Genomic DNA, 26514 nt, shown 5'->3' with positions numbered 1-26514 from the left:
GATCAACAAAAATGGGTTAAATTAAGATACAAAAGTTAGCCAATAGAGGCTAGAGACAATGGGCCAAGCAGTGATTTAATTAATACAATTTCTGTGTAGTTATTTCAGGTGTAAGCTAGCCAGGCGGCTGGGACAAACAGCAGGCCTCTCCTTATAACACACAAGGACCTCAATTTCAAAGCCAGCCTGAATATAGAGTGAGGTTAAGGATAACCTAAACAATGCATTGAGGGCTTGTCTTAAACTAAAAGAAAAAAGGGCTAAGGGCCTAGTTTAGTGTTATTGCCCTTGCATGATCAAGGCCTTACGCTCAATCCAAGAACCATATACATTAAAGAGAGAGGAAGAAAAAATATGTAATTTCAACAAAACTTAGTATCTACAATGGCCTAACAAAGAGGCTTCAAACAGAGCAAAGGGCCTTTACTAGAGATGTTCAATGTCTACAAATCTGGGCTCAATAAAGTTGATTCTTTCTGCAACAATTTATTTTAGGTACTTGAAAGCATTTTGAGATCCCTTTAACAGTCAAGGTTCAAAAAGGTTAAAAATGATGTCTTAGGAGCTAGCTCAGGGATTAAGAGCACTGACTTCTCTTTAAATGACTTTGATTCAACTCCCAGGATCCACATGGCTGCTCACAGTCATGTCTAACTCCAGTCTCAGGGGATCTAAGACCCTCTTCTGGCCTGTGATAGCACAGGCACACATACAGACAAAACATCCACATACATTAAATAAATAGATAAAAAGATTGTAGTGTTTTTTTTTCCCCCTTTTTCCTTTTGCTTTTTGAGACAGGGTTTCTCTGTTGTAGCCCTGAATCTTACTCTGTAGACCAGACTGGCCTAGAACTCAGAAATCTGCTTGCCTCTGCCTCCCAGGTGCTGAGGTTAAAGGTGTGCCCCACCATACCCAGAAACAGATTAAAAAAAAAAAAGTTTAAAAAGTGCTTTCTTTGGCAGTATATATACTAAAATTGAAACAACACACCGAAGATGGCTCCTGTTGTAATGACACACAAATTCACGAAGCATTTCATATTAAGAAAAGGATATTTTAAAAAAGGTTAAAAATCCACTGAATATAATACAAATTCTTGACAAGCATTCTGTCTTTAGAAAAGTGTATTAGGTTTGAGAAGTTAGTCCACTGATAGTCTTTACCTAGTAAGCACAACACATTGAAGAAAAGGAAAGAAGAACCAAAACAATAAAATAATAATCATCATCAAACGAAAACTTAAAGGAACTCAAAAAGTGGTCTAAACAGTACTTCTTAAGTGAAACACTGATTCAAGGAATTGCTACCCTTAGAAACATACCTTCAAGGGCCCACTGTCATAACCCTCTTGTTTGCCAACCTCGATAATCATTCCAAATATTTTCATCTTGTCTTCTAAAGTTTATTTTTACTCCATAAGCTTACTCATGCATTTTTTTAATCAAGTAAATTTTTCATAGCGGATATATGCTCTTGAACAAGGAATTTTAATATTAATAGAGATTAATAGGCTAAAACTTAAGAGTATAAATAAAAGACTGAAAAATTAATGTTTGCTTCAAAATAAGTCTCTACTCTAGGCCAGGCATGGAGCTACGTGCCTGTAATCTCAGTACTTGGAAAAGAGAAGCAAAAGAATAGTTTTAGGCCAGCTTACTACATAGCAAGGCTCAATTTCCAACCTCATACAAACAAAAAAGAAAAAAATAATTCCTTTATTCCAAACCTTTCAGTCTACTAAAACCCACCTACCCAAAAGATCAGTTATGTGATTTACAGTGTACCTATATACTGGAATATTGTTGTACATACAAAATATAAACATTTAAATAGTAATAAATGATTTTTTAAAATTTTTTACCTTTATTTTATATGTATAAGTGTTTTGTTTGAATGTATATTTTGTATAGTATGTGCATACCTGGTGTCCAAAGAGGTCAGAAGAGGACATCAGATCCCCCAGAACTAGAGTTACAAGTGGTTGTGAGACACCATGTAGTTAACAGAAACAGAACCCAGGTCCTATATAGAAAAGCAGTCAGTGCTCTTAACCACTGAGCCATCTCTTCAAACCTACATAGGCTGTTTTTAAAAACAGGTGCTTATTTGTATCTTCTAATATTTCTACAATGATCACATACAACTTAGGTGGCTAAAATAACATTAGAAATCCCATTTTTGAGTACTACTCAATTCAACATGAACACTCCAAAGCCAAGCCAACACACCATTCAATTACTATTTCTGGACCAAAGGTTTACCTCTGTCCAAACACAGCATCCTGGCCATTATTAAGCTCACCCAAAGCCCTCTGGAGCTTACAACTCATCATATTTTAACTTCTGCTACCTGTTCTCCTAGGATTTTCTTAAAATACCTATGAGACTGTAAATTCCTGTTAAGCAAGGATAGTCCTTCCCACTTTTATATGGTCCTCACCATGCAGCAGCACTTCACATTGTGAAGAATATGTGCTAACTGAGCCAACACACAAATGTATCAGATTATGCTAAGAGTGGTAATGGTGTTGAGGACCTCATGCACACTATACTCTTAACAAGACAGATCCACACTCAGGATCCTGATTCAGGAGTTGTAAAACTGAAGTATAGGAGTGATTCCCTTGAAACTTTATCCAAATTTCTCTGTGTATTTCCATGTATTTTTCTGCAATATTGAAAATACGGAGCTTCTCTACCCCAGCTGCCAAAACAAAAAGCGAAACAAAACAAAAAAAGGTAAGCAAGAGCACTGGAGTTCTAACTTCAGTTGTTCTACCCATTTGGTTTGAGCCCATAGATAAATATGTTAACCTACTCCTACTAACGTCTCCTAAGGAAGGGGACATTAACCTTACATTGAAAAAGGAACTCTGAACAGATTTTAAATTATTTTTCTCATCCTGTTTACTGGCCCTTATACAGCATGATGGCCCTTTCAGATGACCCTTGGTATAAACACACTGACTTTATTCTATCAGTAAGATACCAATCAAGACAGCAAACAGTTTGGGCTGGAGAGATGGCTAATAGCTAAGACTATTTGCAGAGGACCTGTGGTACCCTTCCCAGCACCCACATAGTAGCTCACAACCCACTGGAACTGGAACTGTCCAGAGGATCCAACGCCCTCCTCTAGCTTCAATATGCAACACACACATGTAGAGCAAACACTCATATACATAAAAGCAAATAATGGAGCTGGAGAAATGGCTTAGTGGTTGGTAGTGCTGTCTGCTCTTGTAGAGGACCTGGGTTCAATTCCCAGCACCCACATGATGGGCTCACCATTATCTGTAACTTCAGTTCCAGGGGTTCTGACACCTTCTAGTTTCTACAGGTACCAGGTACACATACAGTACACATATATAGGTATAGGAAAAATATTCATAGCTTTAAAAAGAATAACTAAAACATATTTTTGGTCAAGTATGGTAGCATATGGCTTAATCTCAGCACCTGGAAGGTGAAGGAAGAAGGCTCAAGAATTCAAGAGCATCTTGTTATATGATAAATTAAGAAGCTGGCCTGGGATACACGAGATCCTGTCTCAAACAAAAAAACATAACCCTATACATTTTTATTTAAGAAAAGTGAGGAATGCTTCTAACTAGACATGCTTCCTCCAAACATCCCTAAAATGAGTCAGGCTAAGTGAGTACTTGACACTCAGATACTATGCTAGAGACTTTATCAACATAACCTTACTCAACTCTCAGACACTGAGCCAGTTGCTACCTTCCGTCATCCTTGTTCTAGTAAAGGCTATTCTAGAGACCAACTTCCATTAAGTATGATCTTACCTTCTTCTCCTAGTCTAACACAGTACACTAGTATATGCTTAAAATGCATCTACCTCCTACTTATGATATATGACTATATACATAAAACACAAAGATATGCAAAACTGGTCTTGACAGCAGTTGCCTATGGGGAGACAGTGTTCTTTGAGGCAAGAAGAAATGTTTCTAGTATCCTGAATAAAGTCCTATTTTGTGAATCATGTCATGTACAGATTGCATGGCTGTGCTGAGTTTGTGAAAATCCACAAACTTTATCATGTATGAATGACTCAACTAAAAATTATATTTTGATTTTGTAGTTGGTATAGTGATATAAGTATGTAATCCCACCACAGGAGGATCTTAAATTCAAGGTCATTCCAAGCTATAGAGTAGGACTATGTACTTCTTGGTTTTGTTTTTTTTTTTTTTTTGGTCAGCTTGACACAGCTAGAATATCCTTGGAAAAGTCTTCAACAGAGAAAATGTGTCCATCAGACTGAACTATAGGCAAGTCTGTGGGGGTATTTTCTTGACTAATGGATGATGTGGACATGACCCACTCTAGGTGGTGACATTCTTCCGCAGGTGGCCCTAGATTGTATAAGCAAGACAAAAGAAGCAAGCCAATAAGAAGTATTCTCCCATAATTCCTGCTTCTGTTCTTGCCTTAACTTCCCTTCATGAAGGACTATAGTGTAAGCTGTAAACTAAAATAATCTTTCCTCCTTCCCAAGTTGCTTTTAGTCTCTGTGTTTTTCACAACTATAAAGCAAACAAAGACACTGTTTCGAAACTACATAAAAACACACACACTTTTTAAAAATGTTAATGAGCTGGGTAATGACGGTGCATATTTTTCCCAGCTCTCCGGAGGCAGAGGCTGGCAGATCTGTGAGTTCAAGGCCAGCCTGGTCTACAGAGGAAGTTCCAAAACAAGCTTCAAAGCTACACAGAGAAACCCTGTCTTGAGAAACCAAAAAAAAAAAAGCAGAAGCAGACTTCTACACATCCAGAAAAGAAACTACTCAAGACACTCCTGGTCAAAAGAGATGAGCAGTGTGGGCCTCTTCCTATCCATCTTTCTACCACAGAGAGGGCAAAGTATGCACCACTGCAACCATCAAAAAGAATGATCCCACCTATGTCACATAAAAATGTTACCAAGCAGCAGTGGTACATGCCTTTAATCCCAATCTTTGGGATGCGGAAGCAGAGGCAGGCAGATCTCTGTGAGTTTGAGGTCAGCCTGGTCTACAGATTAAGTTCTGGAACAGCCAAGGCTACAGAGAAACCCTGTCTCAAAGCCCCCTCCCCCAAAAAAAGAAAAGAAAAAAGAAGTTAACATTAAAAAATGTGTTGCTTCTTTTATTTATATAACCAGTCATAACTCAAACTGGCCTTGGATGTGCCATACGGTTTTCTCTAGCATAAATCAGGAGAAAGATACTTAAAAGAATTCTTTTTCTACCCAGTTCCTGCTCTAGATGAGTGGTGATCTTGGAAGAGTCCAGGCCTCTCTAGCCTCATTTCCCTGAGATAAAGGCCCATGGGAACATATTGGCATCTTCATGTTAGGTCTGCAGCAACTCTGGGGTCTACTGGAATGTACCTTGTCTCCAGGATGAAGGCCTTTCACCTTCCCTCGGATGTTCTTCACCAGCTCTGGGTAGAAGAACTCTGGGCAGCGTTTGTGATCTGGTTCAAAGAGGGTGAGTGTAATCCGAACAGCAGCTGCAGCTGGCTCACAGTCTTGATGCTGTTCTGTTCCTCCAACCTCCTCTTTCCTGGACTTCTTCAAAAATGCAGGATTCAAAGAACTTGGGAGAGAGGTGAACTGGACCCTGTGGGGCTCCGACATGGCTACCAACAAGTCTTAGCAGATGTCACTGCATGATTTCTGTTAACATTGAAAAGAAGGGCCAGGTCAAACCAAAATAACAAAGGAAGACATTATCAAAATAACAAAACAGTTGTCAGTTACACAGAGTTAAAAAAAATTTCCTTGTCAAGAAGAATCCATTGATAAATTATAATCGTGTTAACTCATTTAAGCAAAAAGTGGTAAATATAAATTTTTTCCTTTTTTATAAATCATCCCGCATCACATAATTCAGGTTAAACCTTTTTTTTGCATGTGACCCTTCTCATTTCCTATGTACCTAGAAAGCTCTTTACAAACAGACCATAAGGAAGAAATCACCCCCTCAGTCTTTTATAGATACTAACTTCTAAACTAAGTTGAACTTAATGTCCTCTAAAGTCCGAGAACAGGCTCTAACTAATTTTTTCCCTAGTACCAATTACTGAGTAATCTTCCTTTTCCTGATGATTTCTCACAGACCAAAGCAGACCTTATATACTAAGGGTCCATGCTAAAAGCCACGTTACATGAATCAAATACTTGAGAGATTCTTTAACCAATACAGCTTTGTCTTGAAAACTCTTATACTTTTAGTATATGAAATTAAAGTTCATCTTTATTTTCTTTTTAAAATAGTAACTAACTGGGGGGCTGGAGAGATGGCTCAGCGGTTAAGAGTACTGGCTGTTCTTCCAATGGACCCGGGTTCAATTACCAGCACCACATGAGAGCTCACAATTGTTTGTAACTCCAAGATCTGACACCCTCACACATTCATACAAGCAGGCAAACATTAATGCACAAAAAATATTTGAAAAATAATGATAACTGGCTTTAACCTATTTCAGATCAATTTTAGAATCATTTGTGCAAGTTCCCTCCAAAATGTATTTTGCAAAATGAATCACAAATATGAATTCAGAATGATTTGTCTATCATATATGTAGAGATAGTAGACTATATTGGATATTAATTTCGTTCATTATCATAAAAAGATGATATAAGATCAGATAAGGGAGTAAAAACTATACAAATGAGTTAAAAAGTCATTCTAATCAGGCAGCAAAGACATAACCAGTAAAATAGACTGGCCTGTGCAAAACATTTACCAACATGCACTAGGATACTGGAAAAAAAAAGAAACCCCCCCCAAAAAAAAAGGAAACTTCCAAGGGCCTCAGGACATTGCAGAAAATTCACCTGGCTGTGAAAACAAACCTGAACCGAAAGTTAAAGGCTAACAGGCTCCCCACTGAGAGGAAGCACAATCTTACTGTAAGAAATGGATCAGCAAGTTACCTAATTGGATGAAGAAACTGGCAACCAGATCCTAGTCTTTCCTCTAGCCAAAATTTTTAAAATGTAGCCTCATCTTAGTCCAGGTTTTTAGAGGGCACAACTCAAATGCACATAGTCAGTAATAATATTCCTGTTAGCTAATTTGTACAAGTCTTAGCAGGGAGACAGGACTAGAGGAAGAGGTAAATCACCTATTAATTCTCACAAGTCAGATTTTGATTAAGTTTTATGATCATCACAACATGCTATTTTGTTCTGGGGCTAAACCATTAAAAACATTTAAGACAATCAGGTATATTAAAAGTCATGTTAAATTTATGCATTTAATTCCAAATGCTCAAGAAAATGCAATTAACTTCTAAAGTTTATAAAAGATTCTGAATCATTTATACAATCAAATTTATGAGTTATGATCTTGGAAAGAGCTTACTATAAGGCTTACAAGTTTACCTCTTTAGAAATATGAAGTAGCCAGGCAGTGGTGGCGCACACCTTTAATCCCAGCACTTGGAAGGGAAGGGCAGGTGGATCTCCACGAGTTTGAGGGCAGCTTGGTCTACAGATCAAGTTCCAGGACCAGCCAGGACTACACAGAGAAACCCTGTCTTGATGCCCTCCCCCCAAAGAGAAAGAAAGAAAAAAAGAAATATGAAGTATCTGAGAGAATTAAAAAAAATCAGTTTTTTTCTTAGTGTAGTTTAAATCACTTAAGAGAATTTAATTAATCTGGTTTACAAAGAGTTAACTGCTTAAGAAAGTTTGATCTGTGCTGTCTCAAACATTTGTCCAGGTCTTACTTTCATATGCATGCATGTGTGCACATGGATGAAAACTTACAGAAGTTGATTCTTTCATTTTATTGTGTGGGTTCCAGGGACTGAATGTAGGTCTTCAGGCTTGGAGGCAGGCACCCTTATCTGCTGAGCCATCTTGCAGACCCTCAAGTAATTTTTTTTGACATATAAATTCTTAAAATTTGTAAACAAAACATTAATGAAATTTTGTAAGTCTTAAAAACAGCTAAGATTGGGCTGGAGATAGAGCTCAGCAGAGTGCTTTCCTAGTATGCTGGAGGCCCTGGGTTCAATTCCCACAGTGAATTAAAATGGGAACAGCAATAGACACTTGTAATCTCAGCATAGTTGAGGTGGAAGCAGGAGGATCAAAAATTTAATACTCTTAGCTAACGAAGGAGTTGAAGGCCCCCTTGGATTATGTGAAACTCTGTCTCCAAATAAAATGGCAAAGAAGAAAGTAAACAAAAACACACCTAAAGATTAGAAGTTTCCAGGGTATTTTTTTGGTTTTGTTTTGAGACAGGGTTTCTCCATGTAGCTCAGACTGTGAAATTAGGCTCTTAAATACTCTGAATGATTTGAATATTAGAATGCCACGCAAAGGGGGCAAAAAAAAAAAAAAAAAAACCAAAAAACCAAGATTGTGCCTAGGGAGGTGGTAGCACATGCCTTTAATCCCAGTAGATGCAGGCAGATCTCTTAGTTAGAGGCCAGCCTGGTCTACAGAAAGAGTTCCAGGACAGCCAGGGCTACACTGAGAAACCATGCCTTGAAAACCCAGAAGAAGAAGAAAAAAAAAAACTCAGAGCATGCAAAAGTCACTGGATTCCTTTACATCTCTAGATATTCCCAGGGGATGTTTATGTTTTTGTTCTCATATTCTTCTTAACCATTTTACTTTTTAAACAGACTATTGACGAAAGAGACAAACTTGTATGCTAATTTAATCATTTTTTCCTTAAAGGCTTTCCTCTTTTTCTTGCAAAATGCAGTTTTATTTTATTTTATTTTATTTTTTTTTTGGTTTTTCGAGACAGGGTTTCTCTGTGGCTTTGGAGCCTGTCCTGGAACTAGCTCTTGTAGACCAGGCTGGCAAAATGCAGTTTTATTATCTACAGAAATGACAACTTTTCTTTCACATTTACTTTTGTTTCCTGCTTTATTTCATTAGCTAGAATTAGCTTTGGAGCCTGATCTGGAACTAGCTCTTGTAGACCAGGCTGGCCTCGAACTCACAAAGATCTGCTTGCCTCTGCCTACCGAGTGCTGGGATTAAAGGCCTGTGCCACCACTGCCCGGCTTTATTAGGTGATTTTATGAAACATTAAATACACTTAAAATGGTCAGCTTGTGTTTAAAATAACGGTGTAAATGACAGTCCCTACAATTAATCGGTGGTACTCCTGGGCAATTTGTTTCCAAAGAAAAATAGGCTGGGGTCAACCTAAGGCACCCACCCAGCTTCTCCATCCTACTGCCCCCAGAGCAATTTACAATCAAAGCCTCTACATGGGGGCCACTGCTTTAGGGAGATAGGTGGGCATGAACTCGACACCTTCCGAGCTAGCACTGACTCAAAAAAGTTAAGTCCACCCTAGAGTTAAGTTCACGGATTCCCAGCCGCCCGCTCTGAGAGTGAAACTCTCTTACTCAAAAGTCAGGCTTCAACCCCGTCAGCGGAAGTTTGGGGCAGCCGCCCTGCCCCTCGGCAGCTAACTGTTCCCAGTTCGCTGTCATCTGTCTTCCAGCTGTCACAACTTCTTGCAAAGTGTCACACTACTTACAAAGGCTAACGCGGGAGGCTGGACCGGACCGCGGCGCACACGGTTGTCCCCAGAGCCGACGCGGGCCGCAGACGTCCCCCCGTGGCGGTCCTCATGCCGGCCCGGGACCCCCGGGCTGCGGCGCGCTCAGCGGCCCGCTTCCGAGCGCTGCGTGCGGGCGCGCGGAGGGCCCGCACCGCGGCCCATGGCCGGGTCCCCAGCCCGTGCGAAGGGAGTCTCTCTACAAACCGCCGCTTTCTCTCGCCAGCCGGAGGAGGGGTGAGGGGGGGGAGCCGAGAAATACCAAGTCGACGTCCAAGAAAACAAGTCGGGCGACGCCGAGGACGCTTGGCGCGGACGGCGCTCCGGAAACCGACCGTCGATCGGGGCGCTCCTCAGCAGGCTGGAGCTCCCGCCCCGAGCGCGGGCTCGAGGGGAACCAGGGCCTCTCGGGCTCCCAGCTTGGACCAAGACGGGCTTCCAGGCCGCGCCGGGGTCAGTCAGGGCAGCACCCGAGCTCCAAGCCCCGTCTGCCCGGCACCTCAGGCTCAGGAACGGCCCGGGGCCCGCGCCCGACTAACGGCCGTAACGGAAGCGGCGAGAAAGACTTGAGATGAGTCCAGAGCCCCAGAAGCGAGGTGGGCAGCTCAGTCGGCTTCCTTTCGCGCTAGTCCGGCAGCGCAGCCTCCACCGCCGCTGCTTTGGACAGTGGACGCTTCGTTGTCACGAGCCGGAGGGAGGAGGGGGCAGGAGCCCGGACTCTCCGGGCTTCGACGCGCTGAGAGCGCGGCGCTTAAGTCACGTGCCTCCAAGCCGCCCAATGAGCGCCAGCGGCGCGGTGACGTCAGCGCATCCGCTTCGCGGATGACAGCAGGCCCCCGTCACGTGGTCAGGCCCACTCCAATGGGCGGTGCCGCGGCGACCTGAAGTTCCCGGCTGCCCGTGCGGTGGCGGTGGTTGGGTGGTAAGATGGCGGCTGTGAGTCTGCGGCTCGGCGACTTGGTGTGGTGAGTCCCGGCTGCCAGGGCTGAAGGAAAGACGGCGCGAAGCTGTTTTTCCTGGTTGCAGGGTTGGCGCCTGGCCCAGGAATTGCTTTATTATGCGCTCCTGGCAGCGGAGAGTGGGGAAGACAAGGTGCCGCCGTGCTGCGAACGACGCTTGGGCGGAAGGGGCTGTCCGGTCCCTGGGGGACCGAGGCCGAGGGTGGCCGCGGCGGTCCGGTCTCTCAACCCCGAGACCATCCCAGGGGAGGGCTACGGCTCTGGAACCCGGACGCTGGCTGCCACTGCAGAGAGTTCCATTGTCGCCCAGGTTCCCTAGTCCCGGGGTCTCTCCGGTGCTCCTCTCAAGGCAGGAGAGGCTGCCTCGCGGGGGACAGAGCCATCCGAACCCGCGTTCCGATGGGACAGACATGGGCTGGAGGCTCTGTTCCAGGTGGCGAAATCCGACTGCCCGGCCGAGGGAAGGGGGGGACTTCTCCTTTGCAAATGATGGCTAGGCGGTGACCAGTGCCTCTCGTTCTGTTCCTTGTGTCCCCGCGCAACAGCCAGCATCAAGACTGACCATTGTCTCCTTGGAGCTGTGTAGTTTCCCGACCTAGAGGAAGGTTTCCATGATCATTTGTCAAATGATCTTGTGGTGAATTAAACCAGACTTAGGGAAAGTCTCTTTAAGAAAGAACTGTTTCCAACCCTGTCACAAGGAGGGCCCAGACCAGTAACTCTTAATGGTTTTGTTATTCTTTATTCTTTCTCAGTGGAAGACTGCACGGACTGCAGGCACACGCACACACAGTTCTGTATTCATGTGTGAGGGTCCTGAGCCCAGCAGGGCAAGGCCCTTTAAGGACTCCAGTTTGCCTGCTTTTGTTCTGGCCCTTGAAAGTGCCAGCCTAGAGTTACAAGAGCATAAATTGCGTCTTGAGTGGGCTGAAGGAGCTGGACTGGCTTTTCCAGGGCAAGTTCTGACTCTGTATTATTTTCTCTAGGGGGAAACTGGGCCGGTATCCTCCCTGGCCGGGAAAGGTGAGTGTGTTGCTACTATTAAAAGAAGCCCTCTGAAGTTAAGGGTGTGGGAGAAATCTGAGTTTCTTCAGTCTCTAACACTGGCTTCAAATGGGCTCATTCAGATAACACTTGGTATTTTACCTCTAGTTATCAGTCGGTTTGAAAGGTATGTCATAAACCAGAGTGTTTAATGTACAGTCATCGTGTCTGTCTTCAGTCAGAGATGGGTGTGAAATTCGTTGTTGTTTTTTTATCTTGGAAATCAGTTGTAATCAGAATGTAACATTATGTTTAAATCTAAGAAGAAACAGATTCTGCAGGAAGAGGAAATTCTAAATGTAGGTTAGTGAAAAGCCAAAGTATTTTTGTCCCAACTAAGTTTAAATCTTCTTTCCCTGCTACCATATGTGCTGCTCCAGTGCATATCTGCAGAAGCTGACATTCCAGATTTTTCGAGAGGTGCTCCATCATAGCTTTCCAAATGTTCTGAGTTTTCAGTCTTGCTAGGAATCCAGGAAATGTCTGTAGACTCTTTCCAATATGGTGTTTCCTGTGCCTCAGTAGGTCCTTTATTTTCACCATTTCCTGTCTTAACTCTTCCTGCGCCAAAAGTATTTTGAAGAATGTTTTCTGTTTCTTCATTGATCACATATTACCTGGGGGTGGAGGTGATATTGCTGTTAGTTTTAACTGTTTGTATACCAGGAGCCATTGCATAAAAACTATCTACTAAACAGTACGCTGTGTTAGCCATGGGGAATCTTAGGGGACATTTGCACATTTCTTCATATCACCATAGAAGACTGCCAGATACAGGGCAAATAAAAGCCTTGATTTCTTTTGGAACATAGTTCTTTTTAAAAATCTTTATGGTTTTTTGTTTTATTTTGTTTTTCAGATCACTATTCTAGTAGACTGCTGGGTTCTCATACCTTTTTTCCCTTTTATCCTTCAGATTGTTAATCCACCCAAGGACTTGAAGAAACCACGTGGAAAGAAATGCTTCTTTGTGAAGTTTTTTGGAACAGAAGATCAGTGAGTAGTATGCCCTGAGAGTTCATAGTGCCTTTGGGCATTCCCCCGAGTCTGACCTGCTTTGGGAATATTCTAAGGCTCCTTAGTTCAGGCTTACTGCAGTGTGTGAAAAAATGGTACCTCTTTCTGAGTGCATGCCCAAATAATGGGTGGTATTCTTTCTTATCTGGCAAAAATTGTTCTGGGGCCAATAGTAATGTCCCTCAGGTAAGAACCAGAGTTCATAACTTTCTATATATTATAGACATATTAAAGTAGTTTCTTTTATCTTCACTTAATCACCAGTTCCTGTTTGCCTCTCTCATCAATTTTTTAAAAATTTTGTTGCCTTGTGGATGGAGCCTAGAGCTTTGCCCATGCTAGACAAGCCATTGAACACTGAACTACATGTCCAGCTGATTTTCTGTAGTCTGGTCTGTTTCTGAGTACACTGAAAGCTAAGATATTATTTGATAAAAGTACTTATTTCATCCTGTTCTCATTGTTAAGACAAAGTGACTTACTATGTAATTATAAAGCTTTATTTCCTAGTATGTGCTGAACTGAAAGAATCTAAAACCATTACTTTGAGGGTCTTTGACATTACATCAGTTTAAGAAATGACACAGAGGAAAGAATGTATATTAACTTGAATTTGCAGTGGTTTGTTTAACTTTCTCCTCAGTACAAGAGGATTTCCTGATTCTGGCTAGGTAACCTGATTTCTTTAGGCAGTTGTTTTCTCTATTTATAATTGTTAAAAGAAAAATGTTATTTTAAGTTTAAAAAAATGTGATTTTTCTGCTAAATCTGATACTGATGGCCAAAATATTAATTCCATAAAAACAACATATAATACTGTATATGAAAGTTTCTTATAGATTGCTTCACACATTCAGGAGTTTGTGTCAGAGTGCTCTACCAGGTTTCAGTTTACATAGTATGTTGACTTTCACAATACCGATATACCCTGCCCCCCATTTTTTTCATAAGCCAACTTACCAGCTTTGTGGTGGCAGTGTTTCAAGGAAGGTTACTCTGAGTTCTAAGAGTGAGCCTGTGGAAGAGGGAGTGTTCTTCAGTGCCATGAATTTAGATTGAACTATAGCTCAGTGGTAGAGCACTTGCCTATCATGTGCAAAATCTTGGGTTCAGTCTCCATCACCACCACTACCTCATCTGTCTCGGGAAGGAAGGAAAGTGTTATTGCCATAGACTCCTTAAAGAAGATTATCCTGATAGAAAAACAGGTATTGGTGATGTTGCATATGAGTCTACATTCAGTAGTGCTAGACACTGAAGGAATTCCTAGTGAATGTTGTAGTCCTCACCTTTTGAGAGCTTTGTAAGGGAAGGAGATTTAGTAGTTGAGCTGGGATAGTGTGCAGAGTAACCAAAGTAACTAAAAACTGTGATGGAAGAGGGCGAGGTCAGTCGGGAACAGCAAGGTCTAGGAAAGATGATGGGTAGCAAGATGGGAATCCAGTTGGAAAGCACGAATAGAGGTTTGGATAATCAATAATGAAAATGGCAATGTGGATCCTATTGAACTATGGGAAAGACGAGGCTTCTTGCCTGACATAACTGGTGCTAGGGAATCACAGGCAATATTATTAGCCACACTTTAAGATGACTAAATAAAAAATTAGGCATGTCTGAAAGAAATATGGGAACTCATTCAAATTATTTGAGGTCTGAAAGCCATTATTTGGTAAATTTTTTTCTAAAGCTAAAATCCTAGAAGGTTTCTCTATGTACACAAGATACTAGAACTAAGTAAGACACAGGAAATTGGAATTGCATGAACTTCAGTACTCAGTGATAAGGGCACGTGTTGAGTACATACATAATAACCCAGTGCCAGTAGTGATAATGTGATTTCTAAACAATAAGCTCTCTCGAGTAGGTACGTAACAATGGATACAAGGCAACAAGTAACTATAAATGACTTTAAGCCTCTTAGTTCCTTTGATGGATTTCCACTTTAAAATATTTTTTTAGAAGGGCTCAGGGTGAACCTAGTAGTGTAGTATGTGTTTAACATTCATGAGGCTCTGGGTTCAATGCCCAGTACTTCCTAAAAGATGAAACCCAGTGTAGGATTCAAGTACTTGATTATTTGTTTTGTGGACACTGGACAAATGAAATGGGTTTGCAGCACTCTTGTTAAGGACAGCTTCCTCAGTGCTCAGTGTTAAGGCTGGTTTATTAGGTCAGTGTACTATCTCTGGAGTGAGAGCTCCAGATTATTTGGTGCTTAAGTACTTGAGGAAATAACTTGGAATGTGTTGTCTGCCTAATGTGTATCAGATAACTGGTTCTACCTGCTCTCTGATCTAAGCAAACTATTTCACCTTTCTGAGCCATCATCCTCATATGAAATGCTTTGTGAGGAAAAGCAGCATCACTTCTAACATGAAAGAATATATTTTTTCACCTTAGCACTGTGGCTCTCCAGAAAACCTATGTGCAATTTAGTTGTTTCCCAGAAGACCAGATAGAGCTAGTCAAGATCCAGAGAAGGAAAGTGTCAGACAGGAGAATAGTGCTCTTTACTATGGGAAAGCAAATCCTGGAAAAAAAAAAAAAAAAACATGGTCAGGAGTTAGGAACTAGCTAGTGGCCTTCAAGAGTTCTGCAAGGGACACCTCAAATAGAATGCATGATTGTTCAGGAACAACACAATGATCCCTAGTTCGTGAAGTAGTCACTTTGAAGGTATTATAGACAAATGATAACTGAATATTTTAGAGATAAAAAACAGTTTCTAAAGGGCAAATATGTCTGTGACTATGGTGGAAGCTTTAAGACTGACATTAGGGTTGAGGGTAAGTGTGACCTGGCTCATCCTGTTTTGAAGACTTCATTGGTGACTGAACCCTGACCCAGTGAATGGAGCCCAACCCATGCTATTATATTCCTGAAAACATAGGATTCAGTCAGATGTACTTGGTTTCAAAATTGACACATGAATTAATGAAAAATGCATGTAATTAATTTTTATTTTAGCAAGGACCTTTATTGCAGAGTTGAGTAAAATTATTAATGTCTTATGATGGTCCTGGAGAGATGGCTCAGCAGTTAAGAGTATTTACTGCTTGCTTTTGCGGAGGACTGGATTTGGTTCCCAGCACCCACACCAGGTGTCTCTGACTTCCAAGGGCACTAATATGCACATAGTATACATTAACTCTCATGGCACACACACATGCACATAAATAAAAAGTAAAAATTTTCAGTGTGTGTGTATATATAAAATTTATGATCCTAAAGTTTTAGACATCTGGCTTTTTCTTTCCTTTCTTACCAAAACATCTAACAAATTATGTTCTTTTCTTAGGAAAAGAAGGCCCAACCTACCTCATCAGGCCTCTCTGTTGATGATAGGACTTAATGAGATAGAGTCAGCTCTCCAAGATGTACCTTTTCCCTTTCATAAATAAATGAGGGAAAAATAACTTCAGCATAGCTCTATTAACTATACCATATAACCACAGTTAAATATCAAGAATCAGTGTATGAGAATCTACCTTGGACAAATCTGTTCTTGGTTATGGCTCATCAAAGAAGAGATGAGGCTCAGAGTTTAAAATTTTGACCTGACATTAGAGAGGTGGTTCCATGATTTAGAGCACTTAACTGCTCTCCTGGAAGACCCTAGTTGGTTCCCTGCAACCATAGTACCTAATTCATAATTACCTATAACTCTAGTTCCAAAGGATCTGGCACCTTATGCTTTTTTCAGTGGTACCTGCACACATATGACATGCATGCACATGTGCGTATGCACACACTTGTGCATGCAAATACAAATAAATAAAAATAAATCTTTAAAAAATTTTTTGATCAAGGCTTGGAGAGATGACTCATGGTTATGAGCACTGGCTGCTCTTCTAGAGGACCTGGGTTCAGTTTCCAGCACCCACATGACAGCTCACACCTAACTGTAACTCTAGTTCCTAAGCTTCTGACACCCTCACACAGACGTACATGCGGGCAAAACACCATTGAACGTAAAAAATAAAAAGAAATTACATATTTAATCAGTGTATGTATTTTGATTAGTGGAAGCTGGCAAAGATGCAGATAAAGGTACTTGACTGCCAGTCCACATAATCTGAGCTCAGTCCTCAACAACCTTCTTGTAGAAGAAGAGAACTGACTCTGAAGTTGTTCTCTAACCTCTAAACATCGTGGTCTAGTACATGCCCGCATACACACTCACACTATTGAAATTTTGGTTTGCTCTCTAGCTGGAGATAGTGAAATGAGAAAGTGTTCATTTAGTTTGCAGGTACTCAGAGCCACCAGTTCATGAATACTACTGCAGGTAATGAAGTGATAGCTCAGTGGTTAATAGCAATGTCTTCTCTTCCAGAGGACCAAAGTTCAATTCCTAGAACCCACATGGGGCTCACAACAGTGTATAACTCCAGTTCCATATGATCCCATGCCCTCTTCTAGTCTCCATGAGCACTAGGCACGCACATGGTGCAGACATATATACATGTAAAGCACAGATACACAGCAAATTAAAATAAATAATGATGATAAATCAAGGAAAGGCCCTAAGGAATTTTCTTCTTTAAGAGAGTACTATAGGCCAACTGGGCAGCTTGTGACTAGAGACCTCAGTTTCCATGGCAATCTTTATGGCCAGTTCTCCCTCTGCTTTCAGGAAGTAGATAGGGATGGTGTTCTTACTCTTCTCATATGAGGACCAGGGATTGCAAATTTAAATGGTAAGATGTCCAGGATCCCAGACTCAGGAGCTTTTTAAATCAAGCCACATCAAAGGTGAGCCAGGCCTCACTGATATAAGGTGTAAAGAACTAAATGGTTGTTGATGAAGAACATACTGGGTGGAAATGTGTGAGCATACCTCTTTCTTTTCACCTGCTGTTGAGCTATCCACTTTCTATCTGATACCATTCATAGTTGAGGAGTGGAGCTAAGTGAGTAGTGATGTCCAATGTTCAACCTATCCCGTGCCAGGGCTGCATGGTAGCTGTCCTGAATAGAATGGATTAGATTCTTCTCCCCAGGAACAGGAACAGTCCAAACAGTGACTCCCACCATGACTGATGACAGTGTCGTAAGTGAACAGGTGTCATGTAGTAGAATTATAGAAACAGGCCCATAGAGGAATGGTGACTATTGCTTAATGGAGGCAGCACAAGTAGAAAGGCACTTGAGGACGTTACCATTGTCCTTGTTAGTTTCTGTTGCTGTGATTAAACACCACAACCAAAAACTATTTGAAGGGAAGGATTCTTTCAATATTATGCCTCTGGGTCACAGTCCTTGAGGGAAGTCAGGCAGGAACCATGGAAGAATGCTGCTTACTGACTTATTCAGCCAGTTATCATATACAGTCCAAGACCAACTTCCTAGTTGTGACATTGCCCACAGGGGCTGGGCCCTCCCCTGTCAACCATCAAGATATTTCCCCATGAGCTACAGTCCAATCTGATCTGAGTTCTCCCTCACTTAAGGCTCCCTCTTCTCAGGAGAAGGACCTAATCCGTGCTTGGTTGTGTCAAGTTGACAATAAAAACTAAGTACATCAAGTTCTAGAAACAAAGTTTTCTAAATTCATCTTAATTACAAGTCTTGGTGTTTTCTTTTGTTGGTGGTGGCAGTGATGGTGATACTTTGTTTTGTTGTTCTTGTTGTGGTTTTGAACTCCTGATCCTCTTTCCTACACTTCCTAAGTGCTAGAATCACAGGAATGCACAGCCATGATAGACTTGTTGGTGTCTCTAAGGTAAACTTTGCTGGAAGTGAACTCAGACATTTCTATATTGCCTTTGTTTGCCTATGTGTGTGTCTGTTTCCTGGTGCCTTCATTTCTAACTAGCTTAAAATTGGAGATGACACATGTCATCTTCGGCCTCTAAGGACTACTCACACATCCAGATAGAGAAGGAGACTGACCTGATATGGGCTTTCTGCTCCTGTGTCTTTTTGTATGTTGTCCCCATCCACTCCTGTTTTTATGTGCCTCCATTTCAAAGCTCCAGCCCAGATTCTTGTAAGGTTCTCATATCTGAGCAGTGACTAAGACACATGTGAGGTTGTCATAATGGTTTTTCACTTAAGGAGAAAGCAGCTCCAAAGTATGGGCATTTTTATTTAAGTGGAGTTATCTTGAGAATAACTTAGTGTCAGGTCTGTCTTCCATTTGAAGAGTTTGTAGAAAGTATGACAAGACACCAAGGAACATGCTGTCAGCCATGCCAGATGAATTCAAAGCAGCAGCCAGGTTGAGTTTCCCACTACAGCAGGCCTCTAAGCCAGGAGTCTATGGCAGCACCTACTGAGAGGCTGGAATGATCTATATAAAGGTCTTTAATTGAAATTTGGATTCTTGATAATGTTAATGGTTTTTAAAATGAATCTGAAAATAATGAAATTATTCCATTGTTGTTGTTGTTTTTTCCTTCAGCCATTTAGGTGGACTAGTTTCTCTCCCCCCACCCCTTTGTTTATTTGGTTGGTTGGTTGGCTGGTTGGTTAGGTTTTTTTTGTTGTTGTTGTTGTTGTTGTTGTTATTTGGATTTTTTTCCTTTTTTGGTTTTCTAGAACAAAGTTTCTTATGGAACTCACTCTGTAAACCAGGCTGTCTTCAAACTCAGAGAGCTGCCTGTCTCTGCCTCCCAAGTGCACCACCACAGCCCAAGGGACTAGTTTAGTTTTTGTTGTTTTTGTAGGTTTTAGTTTTTGTTGCTTTTGGTTTCATTTTGTTTTTGAGCCAGGTCAGCCATGGCTGCCCTGAACATCACAAGAGAACTGCCTGCAACCAACTCTCAGGTGCTGGGAGTAACATACTCAGCTCAGGTTGACTAGTTTTTTTTGGGTTTTACCATCCCAGAGATACAGAATCAAGATTTGTTTATTCCTCTTATGTAGCTAGTAGCATATTACAATACAGATAGTGCTCTTTCTTCTTTTTACATTTAAGAAATATCTGATTGGGTAACCTCATAGGTTTCCAGTTCTTATTTTCCAGCATTTACTACCAGAAACAATGTATAATTAACTCCCTTGTATATCAAAGTAAGACTTCATACTTTAGGCACAAACTGGATGAGTTTTATTATTTTTTAACTTCTTGATCTATGGCAAAGTGGTCTCAATAGGTACAACTTCTTCTAAGTCCTAGGAAAAGGTTGTGAGACAAATCACAAGTAAAGAAACAAAACAGCTGTATAAGGCTGAGTGTCTAGCTTATTGGTAGACCACATGACTAGCATGTGTAAGCCCTAGCTTCATATTAGCACCACTACCCCTATCATCCACCCTCAGAAAAGAGAACAGTCTTTATTTAAAATGCCGAGCTAGGACTGGAACTCAATAGAGTGTCTGCTTAACATGCGTAATGCTCTGGATTTGATCCTGATCACTCATTAATCAGACATGGTGATACACCCCTATAAACATAATTCCAGCACCTGAGAAGTCAAAATAAAAGGATCAAAGATTTAAGGATAAATTCATCCTTAGTTAAAAAAAAAATTCATCCTTAGTTACATATGGAGTTTGAGGCCAACCTGGGCTACCTGAGAACTTTCCTCCAAAAATTAAAGTTAGTGTGGTCATGAACGCCTTTAGTCCCAGCACTTGGGATACAGAGGCAGTCGGATCTTTGAGTTCCAGAAAAGCCAGGGCTACATACAGGCATGGTCTCAAAAAAAAAAATCAATAAATTGCCAGGCAGTGGTGGCACATGCCTTTAATCCCAGCACTCGGGAGGTAGAAGTGGGCAGATCTCTGTGAGTTTGAGTTCAGTCTGGTCTACAAGAGCTAGTTCCAGGACAGGCTCCAAAGCTACAGAGAGACCCTGTCTCAAAAAACCAAAAAAGAAAAAAAATCAATAAATGGATGAATTTAAGTTAATTTGAGGCTGGGCTGGTGATGTACACACCTTTAATTGAAGCATTTGAGAATCTAAGACAGGCAGATCTCTATGAATTTAAAGCTAGCCTAGACGACAGTGAAAACCAGTGGTCTAGTGAATACCAGGCTAGACCCTGCCCTCCCACTTATTTTTGTATTTTATTTATTGCAAATTTTTATTTTTTTAATGCTGAAGAGTTACCCAGCCAAGGGACTGGAGAGGTGGTTCAGTGGTTGAGTGTGCTGGCTGCTCTTCCAGAGGACCTGGTTTGATTCCCAGCATTCACACGCCAGCTCACAACCTTCTATAACTCCAGTTCTAGGGACACCACCTTCTGGCCTCCATGAGTAGTACTAGGCACACGGTATGTCAACATACATGTGGGCAAAACATCCATACACATGAACTAAAACAAGGTAAAATAGTTATCCAGCTGAGCATTTTATTTAGCGCCTTCCTACCCACTTGGCAAGCAGTTTTTCTAGCCCCTAAAAATGACTGAAAGATGCTATCATGGAAGCTATCATTTACTGGCACCAGTTTCATGCCAGCCTAGGCTGCTATGCTGTTCCTCCAGGATTAGAAGTCTCACTGAGATTCCAGCTAAAAGGCACCATAACCACTATAGAACACATTTTGTTTGGATGGCTGAAGTGATTTGAGTGTGGTTTGCTTTCTAGAGGTGATTCTTCTGGACTCTGGTGAGCTGGCATGTTATTGACTGTACTCTGATGGGGCAGGATGCCTCTCTGTCACTTGATCAATTTCCTGAGTAGATTAACATTGTCTCTTTTCTCCTCTCAAAGTCATATTTGTATTGTAACATCAAAATACATTTGAATATTTCAAAGATCATTGTATTGGGGATATTTTCATTATAGTTTCTCAAAGTCCTGTCAGGAAGGTGAGTGGGATTTTGTGTGTATTCTTTTTTCTTACAGAAATCAGAAATCTGTCTAAACCGTTTTGACTCAAAAAACTAGGGGCTAATTTATTGGCATTTCTTCCAGAGAAATCTTCACCTTTGCTTTTTCTCTGAATCAGGTTGGTGGGAGGAACAGGCATGGCAGTGACAAAAAGGAGTGAATGGGGTTATTGCTTGTGGCGCATCTAACCTAGTTTTACAGCTCTGGGAAAGATGGACAGTGTGGGTTTTGAGAACCTTGACTCTTTAGGCTGGTGTAGTCTCAGAACTGAGCCACCAGTTAGTACTACGGCTTTATCACCTTTACCTCTGTCCTTAGAATTTTATAAATACAGTGAGAGGTTGGGTTTGGGGTCCCTAGGGACATACTAGCCAGCATTAGGAGGTTCGTACCTTAGTCCATGTTTCCTCCCTGTGAATTGGATTCATGCCTCTCTTGTAAGGTTGCAAATTGTAGCTGAACTAGCCACTAAAAAACATCTCACTCCACTGCTGTTGTTGACCCTGTGTGCCAGAGACCAGTGTCTGTCCCTTTGTGGTTTTTGCCTTAGCCATAGATACCGTGCCTGCCCTAGTATGCTGTCTAAAACTTGTGGGCCAAGGTCTAAGGACTACCATATTTGTTCTTGACCCATCCTCACAACTGCTCACACAACACTCAGTGCAGAAGATGGAGATGGATAAAAAAACACTTGGGTCATAATGGGTTAATATTCTCTGGCTTTCTCTAAAGAATGAAACTTCAGCTATTGTAACCCAGTTTCTGTATCCTTAGCCTGGCCCACTTTTTCTGAAGGTTATTCTGTGAGATCCTATGAGTATTACAGGGGAAAACATATGTAAATTAACTGATAACTTGTCAGGTACAACTGATACCTGTAATGTGTTCTCATTTGTGCTTGAAATCAGAACAGCATTTGGAGAAGCCGCAGAAAGCCTACTACAGGAGGCTTGTTTATGTTCCATGACAGGCCAGATACTCCAGAATTAACAGCTGTTTTTGTTTTTGTTTTTTTACTTTAATGTTTTTTACATGACAGTTGAAATTAACAATTATAGGAGTTCATTTTGCCTTTCAAGAAGAATGTCATTTAAAGCCTCCATTTGTGACTGCTCCCCTCATCCCAGACCATATGTGTGTGTGGTTTAGCAGCAATGGATACCATCATTAAGGAATAAATTTAGGCTCACTGGCTACAAATATCTAAAGAACAGCAAACTTTATATGTTGCATTTGGGGTAGAGTTCTCAGTTGATAAGTAGTTCAATCCCCAGCACCACCTGTAATCCCAGCATTTGGGAGGTAGAGGCAAAAGAATCAAAGTTCATGCCCTCTTGTCTTTTTTTTTCTTAATGTAGGTGGGTGTTTTACCTGCTTATATGTCTGTGCAGCATGTATATGTATGTGTAGTGCCTATAGAGTCCAGATCCCCTCGGTGCTGGGAATTGAATCAGGGTCCTCTAGAAGAACATCAAGTGCTCTTAACCACTGAGCCATCTCTCCAAACTGAGTCCTTTCTTGTAGTATGGAGGTACAGTGGGCTGTGTCCCGCTTCCCGGCTAGCTTAACCCCCAAAATAACCACACAGAAATTGTATTAATTAGATTACTGCCTGGCCCATTATATCTAGCCTCTTCTTGGCTAATTCTTACATCTTGATTCAACCCATTTCTAATAATCTGTTTAGAACCACAAGGCCGTGCTTACTGGGAAAGATTCAGCATGTCTGACCTGGCAGCCTTATGGCGGGAGGCTCTCCCTGCCTTCTTCCTCCCAGAATTCTGTTCTGTCTACTCCACCCACCTAAGGGCTGCCCTATCAAAAGGCCAAGGCAACTTCTTTATTCAACCAATGAAAGTAACACAGAAACAGAAGAACCTCCTACACCACTTGCTTTTTATATGGATGGATGGATGGATGGATGGATGGATGGATGGATTGATAGATAGAAATATGTAGATATATAGTCCTGGTTACATTTCCTGACTCTAGGCTCTAGGTTGATGGACAGATTTTGTAAATCTGGTTCAAATAGTTGACTAAGTCACATGTGGTGGTTCATACCTGTAATTTTAGCATTCAAGAGGCAGAGGTAGGAGGAGTGCCAGGTCTACATGGTGAGTTCCAGGACAGAGAGCTATGTATTGAGAGCATGTCTCAAAAAAAGAGCAAACAAAAATAGTTGATTAGCAGCAGTTGTTTCTTTGTGTGAAAGTGTTGCCATGGTTTATAATGTTTGCAGGTATCCGTGGCCGTCATGCTACGCACTGTAAACAGCAGACTATCTACAGGCTTCTCCTGCAGTTGCAGGTGTGTGTGGTTGGGTATGGAAGGCTAGCAAATGAGAGTGAAAATAAAATGTATGACCATGATTTCACGTAAGGAAAGTTCTGACCTATTGTGTTTCTGTTTGTTTGAAGGAAATGTGTTTTAGGCTTAAGAGTTTGAGATGAATGGTGGTGAGGTTTATTCTTTTCCAATTTCCAACCAACACAAATGGATGTTCAAATCCTACCCTGGTGAGATCTCAGGACTGTGTTGGCATATGCAGTATGGATAAAACTCTTTCTGTGTTTATTTTCTACTAGTGCCTGGATCAAAGTAGAACAGCTAAAGCCTTATCATGCTCATAAAGAGGAAATGATAAAGATCAACAAGGGTAAACGGTTCCAGCAAGCTGTGGATGCTGTTGAAGAGTTCCTCAGGAGAGCCAAGGGGAAAGACCAGGTGAGAGAGACTTTAGCAGTTCCCCGCAACAGCAGCCCATGGTTCAGCGTGGTTACCAGCAGATGAAATGTGTCACAGACACTCTCCATTCCCATGAGATGCCCAGCAGGGGAACAACTGTGGTCCCAGAACTCTATGCCCATGGCTCACTTTTCTTAGGCTCACTTTTTTCTGAAGCATATTGCTTTTAGAAGGAGTAGCTCAACTCTGGAGTACCTTAGAGAGCTTAGGAACATAACCACCTCCTAGCGTTAGGGCTGTACAAGTGACATGATTTTCTTTTTTTAAACTATTTTTCCAGTGCAAATGGGTGAGCAAGAATCCTGTTTGTCAGGGTGGCTATGAGGACAATTCACAGAAGTACCTAGAGCACTGCATGGCCAGTGTTGGTAGTGGCTGTTGTAGTGGTCATCATTATTGTTGTTGAACTTTCAGACATCATCTCACACTTCTGCTGATGACAAGAATCGGCGTAATTCCAGTGAGGAGAGAAGTAGGCCAAACTCAGGTGATGAGAAACGCAAGCTTAGCCTGTCTGAAGGGAAGGTGAAGAAGAACTTGGGAGAAGGAAAGAAGAGGGTGACTTCAGGTTCTTCAGAGAGAGGCTCCAAATGCCTTAAAAGAGCCCAAGAGCAAAGTCCCCGGAAGCGGGGTCGGCCCCCAAAGGATGAGAAGGTTTGTCTTATCACTGTAGCTTCCCAAACTAGTGCTTTTTTGTGTGTGTGTAAAGTAGAGCCATGCTCATCCAGTGGGTGTGGAGTTCCTGCCATGTTTTATAAATGATGCGAAAACAAAATGCACAGACATAGAAGGAGCAGGAGGTGGAGGCAGAAGAGCAGTCTCTTGAGTTGCTTAGGTACACTGGCCTGGCCAGGGGTAAGGCTAGCAAGAAGGGAGGGAAAGCTTTGTAGAGGTGAGCATGTATCCCATGTGAGGCATGAATCTGGCATGAGTGTCCTGGCAGGTATAGGGACAGATAAGTTGACATTGGATCACAGAGGACCATACAGTAAATTCATGATAATGGAAGCTCCCAGAAAGCTATTTAAGCTGGTTGTTTGGATGGCATTGTGTGCCAAACTGGGCCTTAGTAACTGTGAGGACAGAAAAGACAGCTTGAAGCCAAATAAAAAGCCATAGTCACCCATGAGAAGGGATAGCATTTCCTGAAAGGAATGGGGCAGAGGCATGTCAGAGGAAGCCTTTCTATGATTTGGCAGCTGGTTATGTGGAGGGGTGTAGATGAAAAGGAAAGAGAAGGTAGCGCCAAACTTCACCCCTAGAACATAGTGCCCTTGCTTTCTTACATAATCAGGAGTCAAGAATTGGAGCTGAAGAAGAGAGAGACTGGTTCTTTTTTGCTTTTGGAGGGATTTGGGGTTTGCTGTTGTCATTGTTTATGAAACTAAAGGTAGAACTTGGAGCTTCATGCATGGTCAGCAAACACTCCACCACTAAGCTACATGCTAGCCTTTGGTTCTTTATTTTAGTATGATGCATTTGAAGCATGACCCAAACAGTATTAGAGCTGTAGACTTGGGAAGCCATCTTGAATGAAGAATAGCCTTATTCATGAGACTAGATGAGCTTGTCTTGGGAATATGAAGAGGGGTGCTCAAGAAGACAGGCTGTACTGCAAAGAGAATATTTGGTCAGGGCTAGTAAAGTTGAACGTGTGGCCAGATGAAACCAGGAAGAAATGGCGTATCTCTCACCTGTGTCTAACAAGTCTTGAATTTCAGGAAGTGAGTGGCCTGTGAATTGTGAGATGAACACTGATAATGCAGCCAGGATAAAAGTAGCAGAAGCCAGATGGCTGGCGAGTACTGGGTTATAAAACCTTGATGAAACACTACACACCAGAGCAAGACTGGCAGGTTCAGTCAGACACCAGTGAAACCATACAGAGCAACTAAAGCTGCCTTGAGTTTGCAAAAAGAACGGGAGAGCTCACTGCATCTTGGAGCTGGCCCAGTTATACCCATTCACAGGGTGCCTGCCCAACTGCTGCCAGGTTGTCTGATCTTCATGAGAGGGGCCAGAAATGCAGAATTGTATACAAAACACCCTAAATTTAAATGTTTGAATCTGATTCACATTTTAAAAACACTCAGCCTGGTCTGCCTCTGTGGGCCACTGATTGGAGAAGGTCCTTCACACTGTCCTGAGGCTAAGAGAGCAAGAGTCCCCCTATGACCATGATCAGGAGGTAGGGAGCTTCAGAGAACTGTAAGCCTCAGTGAGTAGGGGACTTTGCAAGGAATGTGACCTGATATGAGCTCCCAAAAGACATAATGTAGTTTTCAGTCAAGAAGAAATTGGAGTTGTCACGTTTTATACTGTCTTCCAAATTACACTGTCTTCAGGCAAGCTCCTCATAGATTCCTGAATTACCCTGGACAGAAACAGCTTCCTGTTAGATAAAGGGAAGTAC

At 41.7% G+C, this 26514-nt stretch overlaps 2 protein-coding genes across 5 annotated transcripts in view; one reads left to right on the top strand and one right to left on the bottom strand.

Annotated features, from left to right (window-relative positions):
* The window catches only part of Ubn1 (ubinuclein 1), a 32575-nt gene extending 22930 nt beyond the window's left edge, over positions 1-9645 (bottom strand). For 2 of the 3 annotated variants that reach the window (XM_075941926.1, XM_075941928.1), the window contains exons 1-2: positions 9529-9645; positions 5397-5684 (exon numbers count right to left, since the gene is read on the bottom strand). In XM_075941926.1, coding sequence (XP_075798041.1) covers positions 5397-5645 — 249 coding nt within the window. In that variant the 5' untranslated portion in view covers positions 5646-5684; positions 9529-9645. Of the gene's footprint in view, positions 1-5396; positions 5685-7397; positions 7525-9528 lie in introns of those variants that run through there. The other variant, XM_075941927.1, reaches the window with a different exon arrangement.
* Positions 9646-10397: 752 nt separating this feature from the next.
* Positions 10398-26514, top strand: part of Glyr1 (glyoxylate reductase 1 homolog) — a 40622-nt gene continuing 24505 nt past the window's right edge. For both annotated transcript variants that reach the window (XM_075941913.1, XM_075941912.1), the window contains exons 1-5: positions 10398-10514; positions 11495-11531; positions 12469-12548; positions 23942-24080; positions 24516-24755. In XM_075941913.1, the coding sequence (XP_075798028.1) occupies positions 10477-10514; positions 11495-11531; positions 12469-12548; positions 23942-24080; positions 24516-24755 (534 nt within the window). In that variant the 5' untranslated portion in view covers positions 10398-10476. The remainder of the gene's footprint in view (positions 10515-11494; positions 11532-12468; positions 12549-23941; positions 24081-24515; positions 24756-26514) is intronic.

Source organism: Microtus pennsylvanicus, chromosome 11 (assembly GCF_037038515.1).
Source record: "Microtus pennsylvanicus isolate mMicPen1 chromosome 11, mMicPen1.hap1, whole genome shotgun sequence".
Classification (NCBI taxonomy): Eukaryota; Metazoa; Chordata; class Mammalia; order Rodentia; family Cricetidae; genus Microtus; species Microtus pennsylvanicus.
Note: the sequence above shows the minus strand (reverse complement) of the source record. Positions and strands in the feature narration are given on the sequence as shown.